At 32.3% G+C, this 9,563-nt stretch overlaps 1 protein-coding gene across 1 annotated transcript; it reads left to right on the forward strand.

The window, feature by feature from the left end:
- Positions 1-804: 804 nt before the first annotated feature.
- LOC104900495 (CBL-interacting protein kinase 5) lies at positions 805-2,656 on the forward strand. The gene has a single exon (XM_010687914.4). It carries the CDS (start codon positions 1,194-1,196, stop codon positions 2,592-2,594), a length of 1,401 nt encoding a protein of 466 aa, XP_010686216.2. The 5' UTR covers positions 805-1,193; the 3' UTR covers positions 2,595-2,656.
- Positions 2,657-9,563: the final 6,907 nt, after the last annotated feature.

The following is a 9,563-nucleotide window of genomic DNA, read 5'->3' on the forward strand; positions in this document are numbered from 1 at the left end:
TTAAATGTTGTGATGAGAAGTTTTTCATCATCTAGGCCATGTAAATAGAGCAAACAACTCAACTTATGCAAGTCTTAAATTTTTAAATTAAGAAAATTGCAACCTAAATAAATATGATAACTACTTGTTCCAAAAAAAATAGTATTTACACATTTTGACAATCTCATATTAACGCAACATCACTTTCTATATTCGGTCATCTCATATTGGTTGTAATACTTTATTTTGGGTACGGACGCATTATATATTGTTTTACCGTACCTCATCCTATAATTATACCTTGTACCTTTATTAAAAGTGATGAAACGACGATATAATAATTCTCAACTCATCCATCCACCCTGAGATACGGAGATCCACATATTAATAAAAAAATTATCACTATCTTCTATCAAATCAAATTTTACAATAATATAATAAAACTAAAGTCTCACTTTATCGAATCCCTAAAACTTTGTGTAGAACGGTGTATTGCATTTAACATAAAACGAGGAGAAACATGACACCACAAAAATTCGAAATTGTTGGATCAAATTCCACTTGATGCACTTTGGAGGTACGATTTCTCTAGCTTCCCCCTACTTCCAAAGTATCTTATCTGTATAGTTGGGTTGGTTTAACTTGTGTAAGGTTCCGATTTAGTAGGACGTTTCTCGTCACCGATAAAAAAAAGTCATACCAACAAATTAATAGTTAAGTGGCTCCGTTACTCCTTTTCGTGGCCTTTAACAAGGTGATCCTATTTTTCCTTATTTATTTTTCTATGTTGTTAATGTTTTTTCTTTAACAGAATGGTCCTAATAATAGCCTCAAATTATTTTTATATATAGAGTAGTATTCAAATAGTAACCACACACAGATAATGACCTAATTTTACCTATTTACCGCCACCTAATCAATTCTTGTTTTGAAGATCTTAAATCATAAAGTTTTAACAACAACAAAAAAAACCTCTCTCTACTTCTTGCCCTCCTCCCTTGCCTAGCATGGTCTAATTCTCCTTGCTTTTTTTTTTACCTCCATTAACATTCTTCATGCATTGTTTTCTCTCTATTTCTCTTAATTCTTCAACCATAAAAACAACGTAAGAACATCATTTCGAATCATCGTCATCCAACAATCTAATCTCCCTCTAAACAAAATCTAATATCTAAAAGATTTTGATCCTAGCAAGAACATAACAATCAAAAGAAATGGAGAAAAAAGACACAATTTTGTTCCGAAAATACGAACTTGGTCGATTCCTAGGCCAAGGGACATTCGCAAAAGTTTACTATGCGAGACACATTGTCTCAGGTAAAAGCGTAGCCATCAAAATTGTGGACAAAGAAAAAGTTCTAAGGGTTGGTATGATCAACCAAATTAAACGTGAAATATCAGTTATGAGGCTTATTAAGCACCCTAACATTGTACAACTTTATGAAGTCATGGCTAGCAAAACAAAAATCTATTTTGCTATAGAATACGTAAAAGGTGGCGAACTTTTTAATAAAATCTCCAAAGGAAGATTAAATGAAGAACAATCAAGGAAATACTTCCAACAACTTATAGGTGCCATTGATTTTTGCCATAGTCGCGGTGTTTATCATCGCGATTTAAAGCCAGAGAACCTTCTCTTAGATGAGAATGGTAACCTTAAGGTATCGGATTTTGGGTTGAGCGCGTTGTGTGAGTCAAGAAGGCAAGACGGGCTACTCCACACAACGTGTGGCACCCCTGCATATGTTGCACCAGAGGTAATCAATAAGCGCGGCTATGATGGTGCCAAGGCTGATATATGGTCATGTGGGGTCGTGTTATATGTACTATTAGCGGGATATCTACCATTCCACGACACAAATCTAATGGAATTATATAGGAAGGTTAACAAAGGAGACTTTAAATGTCCGAATTGGTTCCCAACAGAGGTCCGAAAACTCCTATGTGAGATCCTTGATCCTAGTCCATACTCAAGGATCACCGTAGCTAAATTAATGGATGATCCATGGTTTTTAAAAGGATTCAAACATGTAGATATCGATCAAATTAAAGATCATGATAATAATCTCGAACTTCCACCTATAACTCCTAAAGATGTTCGAGCTGTCTTCAATGACATCGATTTAGAAGGTAGTAGTACTAGTTCTCATAAATCTGAATCCGAAGAAGAAGGTGTAGATGTTGTAATCCCAATCAAGCCTACATGTTTAAATGCATTCGATATAATCTCCCTTTCGCCTGGCTTTGATCTTTCGGGCCTATTCGAGAGCCATACTAGTCGCAATCCCGCTGCTCGATTCACCACTTCCATGCCACCATCAATGATAGTATCCAAATTTGAAGAGATTGCTCAAACTAATAAGAAGTTTAAGATTCTTAAGGAGGATGGAATAATGAAGTTGCAAAGCAATAAAGAAGGTAGAAAAGGATTACTTAGTATTGATGCTCAAATATTTGAGGTTGCTCCAATGTTACATGTGTTAGAAGTCAAGAAATCAAGTGGTGATACATTTGAGTATAATGATTTTTGTAACCATGATCTAAAGCCTGCTCTAAGGGATATAGTTTGGGCTTGGCAAGAAAGTAATGCACAACAACAACAAGAAGATGTGTAGGGAATTTTTCTTTTACTTCTAGATATACAAAGTTTTTTTATAACTTCATTCTATACATAGATGTTGTTTTGGTCCCTCACATGATTATACTTTCCTATAAGTTTCTTCAAGTTTTCATTTTATTTTGTCTATTTGATGGCAGAAATTTATGTATACCATGTCGTTTAACATGTAGAAGGATTATGATGTTATTACCTAAAGAGGTATTGTATTACGTAGAAGCTAAAGTGTTTTCTAGGTCTTCACTAAGGTTTTTACATGACAACGAGAAAATTTGCATTAATTAAACATTTGCTGGTTTTTACATGACACTCCCTTACAAATGTACTCTTTGGATGAGAGTTAGTAGTCATTGTACTTATTCCCAAAAGAATAAAATAGAAAATGTTTATTTGCGTGGATTTATTGATGAAAGTTTTGCCGGAAACTATCTTTTATAAGATTCTTTTTGCGAAATATTACCTTTTATTAGAAATTCAAAAATTACCGGATACTATCATGTGCAAGTCAATGGCTGAATAAATGGATAAAGTAAGAGTCGACTTTAATTTATTATATTTTTTGTATTGAAAAGAATTTAAAAGATTCCTTCAAATTGTAAATAGTATCAAATTGTGAATAGTGTCAAATTTTCGAGTGAGCATGATAAAATAATACAGATGGCCGGAATATATATTTTTTGATTTTAAGAGAGACCACAAAAAGGGTCAGAGATGAGAATCAATCCCAAAATTACCTGCAATCAAGAGATAAGTTATAGGGGTGCGTTCTCTTCACCTGAATAACCCTGAACTAAACTGGACTTATTAGACCTGATTAGAGTTATTGGACCTGATTGAACAAAATTGAAACTTATTGGACCTGATTGAAACTTATTGACCTGATTGGAACTTATTAGAACTTATTGAACTTGATTGGAACTTATTTGACCTTATTTAACAAAAAAAAAAACTTAATGAGTAATAACATAAATATTGCCCCTAACATAACTAATATCCCTCAAACTTTATTACAAGTTACAACATAGTAATAATCATTAAAATGTATCCTTCAAAAAATAGAATTTAGTATTAGTTATTCTTATGATTAACATTTTAACAAAAAGAAGACTATTTATATGCTTGCCTATACACAACTTTCACCACTAATATATCTAATAGTGTTGCTTTTATTTCATAAAGCATTAGTAGGAAATTAATTAATAACATTTATATCTTTCAATTTTACTAGTAACGAAAATGTTATACTTTCTCCGTGTTTTTATTCTTGCTACATAGAGAAAGTGGGGGGGTTTTAAGAAAGGTAGAAAGAGAAAGTAAGGGACCACCATTTTTTGAATAAAAAAACATTTGTTAAGGAAAAAGTATGAGTATTTTAAAAGAAAAGGTGGGAGACCACCAACTTTTTAATAGTATTTTAAGATTTTTATGGTGAAAAGGAATCCATTTATGGTATGTAGCATCTATTATGACATTTCCATTTAAGGGAAATGTAGCATCTATAAAAAAAACCGAGGAAATATCTAGTTATTTAAAGAAGAATTGCAAAATATTATAATTATGATGATTATTATTGTTAACCTTATCTGACCATGATTATAATATTATTTAATAATAACATAATCAGCCCATAGTAATATGAGTAATAAAATAATAAATTATAATGCAACTATAATAAAGTACTCCCTCCGTTTCATTTTAATCTACACACTTATATTTTTCACGCATGCCAATGCAAAACTTTGAGGACATAATATCTTTAGTTTTGTATTTGTAAAAATTATAAAAAGTACATATTAATAAAATACATGCTATGATGAATCTAATAAGATCCCAAATGACTGTATTTTCATCCGCGTATAAATCACAAATGATGGTCAAAGTGAAATTTGTGAATAGTGTAAAATATCAAAGTGTAACAATTAAAATGAAATGGATGCATATGGAGTATTATATAATAATAGTCGTACTTCAATTAATTGTTTTTTTATTCATAATAACATATTAGTTAATAGTAATATGAATAATATAAACAATATAATACTATATAATAATCATAATCGTACTTTAATTAAATTTATAGATAATTGGCTAGCTATTTGAACCTTATTGGAATTTTATTGGACCTGATTAGACCTGATTGGAACTTATTGCCCTAATTGGACCTGATTGAAACTTATCTGAACTGATTGAACATGAAACTTAATTTATTAATTCGAAAAGAATACACCCCAGATCTAACCAACTGAGTCATCCCTTACTCTCACTGTCTCACATAGGGAATAATTTTCAATACACTAATTTAACTATTAACATCTTCAATTATATAGTGGTGTTATCAAAAAATATTATGCATAAACTAGTATCTAAAAGTTGTACATTAAAATGAATATAACAAGGTTTTTAATATTTTTCCAACTTTTATTATTAAAAGAAGTGTATGGTCAAAACTTAAAATATATGAAATTTGACCTTAACATTACAATTGTTGCAAGAACAAAGGAACCCAAAAATATGAGAGTGTATTTCTCGGCTTGTGAATTTACGATAATTAAAAAGAATATTATGAGAAAAAAGGTATATATTTATATTCTCTACTATACATGCATGACAACTAGGGGTGAGCACAACCGGGTACTCAGTAGAATTTCATAGACCCGGACCCATTGGGTATTACAAATTTGGAATTGAAATTGGTCAAATCGGGTCCTAAATTTTTGCACCCGGTGGGTACCAGGTCCAGAACTGGGTACCCAGTTGTAAGTTTAACAACATACTAAGACACGCCAATTGAGCTAAAAAAATTTTAAAAAAAATTAAATGGGCCTAAAAGACCTACTAAGTACTAACTTTTTACTTAAAACATATTATCCTATTAACAATTCTATATGAGTATAGGAAAAAAAAACCAATTCTAACTACCGGGTACCCGGACCTAGACCCGCTCCAACCGGGTACCCAGAGCTGGAACCGGTCAAACTGGGTACCCACCAGGTACTGGGTTCGAAAAAATTCTACCCAAAATTGGAACCGGATGCAACTGGGTCCAATTTTTTGGACCCGGGCCCAGTTGGACCAGGTCCGAACCCGGCGGGTCCATACCGGGTCTGGGTATCCGAAATTTCTGCTCACCCCTAATGACAACATATAGGGAACATTAAAAAAACATATATAAAAAAAAAGAAATAACTAATTGTTTGCTTTAAACGAAAATAGGAGGGGAAAAGGAAAAAGAATACAACATTTAAATTGCAAAATAGTTTTTTGGAATAACAAAATGTAAAGATAGTTCCACACATTTCATGCATATAAATTATAAAGGCCACTAATATTTTTTTTTTTTAGAAAAAAAAGCACCTGAGGTGCACCACTGTCCACTCGTCTAGAAAAAATAAGTATCTTTCAAATGTTCGTAAGACGTGCCTGATAACTTCTTCTGTCCACATAAAGTCATAAAGTAGCTAAAAATTAAGATTACTTGAGATCTAATGAGAAGATTTAGCCAAATGTAGGTGACGCTTTCTGGATCTTTCTCCAAGTGAAAACGATGTTTTTCCGTCACGTCAAAATATCGCAAGCGAGATTCAGGCCGGATAACAGCAGGCATGGTTAATGCTCATAAATCCATTTTTCTTTATGAAGGATACTATCAGATTAAACTTCTCGCATGTTAATCCGACCTGAGTTTGCAATATGCATTTTGAAAATGGAGGATGTAAAGAAAAATCCTCTTCTAAAATACTCCCTCTGTTTTTTTTTATTGTTCTCACCTAGAATCTTGACACTATTTATAGTTAAAGAGAATCTTCTCAATTTTTTTCAATTTATAAGAAAAAATATAGTCATATGAGATCTTGTTTGATTCGTCTCAATTAGTACATTATTAATATTCAATTGTTATAATTTTTACTAATATATAATGAAAGATATCTATACTAATATATTAAAAGGCGTGCATAACAACGTCGATGCGCCACGTGGCACCCTCCTCCTGCCACCATAATTTCGCCACGTGTCTGTTAACCAACAAAGTCAAGTGGTCATTATTTTAAAAATAAATATGCTAAAGCTTGGGCTCGAACCCCTGACCTTATGTAAGAGTTTTCAAAGAATCACCATCTCATCTAACTTCTCTTAGTAATCCATGTTTCCACAGTTAATGTTATTAAACATATCCCTTGTATCCTTAAAAATAACTAAATTTGCATGTTCATTAAAATTAATTATGTATGCATGATACCATTTGAAGAGTAGTGTTGACCACTACAGTACTACCCCTAGGGAGTTTTAGTTCATGTAATCTATGTACAATAAAAAAATTTAGAAATTGTGTAGTATACGGTTTGATCCCGAGACCTTAAGTAAATATACTAAAGTCTTAACCACTAGACTAAGTTGTGTTTATTATTTTTTTTTTTTTTTTGAAACGCGTTGTGTTTATTATTATTATTATTATCATAAAGTATTATATTAATAAATAAATTTTTTTTTCTTACCCGGGACATAGCCCGGGCCTAATAACTAGTTTAAGTTCAAATATGGGATTTTTTTTTTCTCTAAACTACTTCCTTTGTTTTTGTCACGTTTGTTTTTTGACATTACTTATCAATCAAGTTTGTAAGGTTAAAAAAAATATAGTAGAATAGAGTCTTATTTTCATCTTAATGAGAATCCCTAATATTAAATTTTTGGAAAAATTATTTTTTAATAAGTTAACATTTGCACATTCTTCTTAAAATAAGTCAATCTTTCGATTAAATATTAATATGTTAACCTTTTTTTTTTTGATAATTTGCGAGACCTTTTATTGATGATAAAATGATGACGGCCTCAAAACTCCAAGTGAGGCATCCCCCCACTAGGTGGGCGAAGTTTTAATAGTGCAAAGCACACCCAACAAGGAGGAGACCTTCATCATATAATTGTTACAATCTAGTCTCGAATACATAGGCGATTTAGGCCGCATTAAAATGCATTACATCTTATTAAAAATCACCTACTTCCCGCAAAAAGAGTAATGAGAATGAAACTGACAATTAAAATGCAACATCATGGATGGGATGGAGGGGATTAGAGCCAAGCCAGGAACTCCGCATCTCTTCGAAGACCTTGCTTTGCCATACAATCTGCGACATGGTTAGATTCTCTCCCTCTATGGGTGATGCTGAGATTGATCCACATCTTTCGAGCATTCCGGATAAAATTGAGGGGGAAGGAGATGTTCCACGGCCCATCCACATCATCAAGGCACCATTTTACCGCATTCATCGAATCTGATTCGATGATTATCCTTTCATTCTTTGTTTTATCACATCCTAGAGAGATCTTGATTGCACGCATAATAGCATACACTTCAGCCGAATTTATTTCCATTTTGGGATGGGACTTGAAGAGCGCCATGAAGAGCCCCTTGTCATTTCTGAGGACCCCACCCACAACAGCATGATCTAACTTTTCGTCGAAAGAAGCATCTACATTCCACTTAATCCACCCAGGAGGAGGGTCTTGCCATGAAAGAGATGAGAGGGAGATAGCTTTGGGAATGAGGGGCGACCAATTCAGGCATAGGGGGTTACGAACAATGTCGGCAGCGTTGTAGGGGAAGGGGTCATTCCAACCCTTAATCCACCATCCAAGCAATATGAAGTTATAAATGAATTAAATTACAATGTCATCCGGTTAAAATGTGACACGTATCATAATTTCAACGTCATTAACTCATTTACTTATTATTGGCTCAAAGTGAACGGATGAAGCAATATGAAGTTATTAACAATAACAAAAATTAAACAACAATAAATTCATACTTCCTCCGTTCCATAATAAGTGAAACATAGGGATTGGGCACAAGATTTAATAAACATCACTTTCAAAAGCCAAAAAGTCATAAAAAACCCTTTTTATTATCAAAAGTAGGAGAGAGAAAAGCAAACCACACAAGTTTGTGATGGACACTCTTGTCATTTTGTCACTTTCTTTTATCCATTTAAGGTATGTTTCACTTATTTTGAAACGTTCTAAAATAGTAAGTGTTTCACTTATTATGAAACGGAGGAAGTATAATGATCTTTATAACAATAGTCCATTCCTATTAAACAAGTTGAAATTCAAGAAATTTCAGTCTAAACAAGCCAAGTTAAAAAAATATAAGTTGAGCTATATGAAACTAAGTAACAAAAGAAATAGCTAATCTTTTTATAAGCATATTAAGTAGAATAAAAACAAGATAAGAACTTTTCGCCGGACTCAACCTGTTAGGCACTATACACCTTGAAAGCAAGGTCGAAGCTATGTTGGGACCTAAGAGTGCTATAACTCCTGCTAAAATAGCGAAAACTTGAAAGACAATAAGCTAAGAAGATTAAGAAAATAAAAATGAAAGTATTTTGTCGATAACCTAGCTTCCTCTACAACTGTCAACTATATTTAGAATTCTTTGTTAAACTAGCTCCCTAATTCCTCCACAACCAAATCTGACTTCGTTCGCCCTATTTGAAAGTAGAGTTTGTCTTGTAAAAGACGGTCTACTTTTGAATTAAAATTAGACAATAGTAAGCCCAATATTAAAAAGAGAATTAGCCCAATAGTGACTAGTATAATTTCTTTTGGTGACTAGTTTAATTCATTTAGTGACTAGGTCTACTTTTATATTAAAATTAGACCGTCTCTTTTAATAATTTTTGTTGAAAGTATTGCGATAAAAAGAAAGATTAAACCCCAACAATAAAGTTGAAAGATACTTACCAGTTACTATTATGACAACAAGCTTAGGTTGGAAATTGGAATCATATAATAACATAGCGTAAATATATATAGATGGAGACATAGAGTATAAAATATAAACAAGATATATTATTATATAAAGTTATGATTACGAAACTTGAGTTTGGTCCACCCAAAAAAAAAAAAGTTACTGAAATTATAAAAAAAAACAAAAACAAAAAATAAAGAACTAGAGACAAACAAAAAA

This window comes from Beta vulgaris, chromosome 8 (genome assembly GCF_026745355.1).
Source record: "Beta vulgaris subsp. vulgaris cultivar EL10 chromosome 8, EL10.2, whole genome shotgun sequence".
NCBI classification, from domain to species: domain Eukaryota; kingdom Viridiplantae; phylum Streptophyta; class Magnoliopsida; order Caryophyllales; family Amaranthaceae; genus Beta; species Beta vulgaris.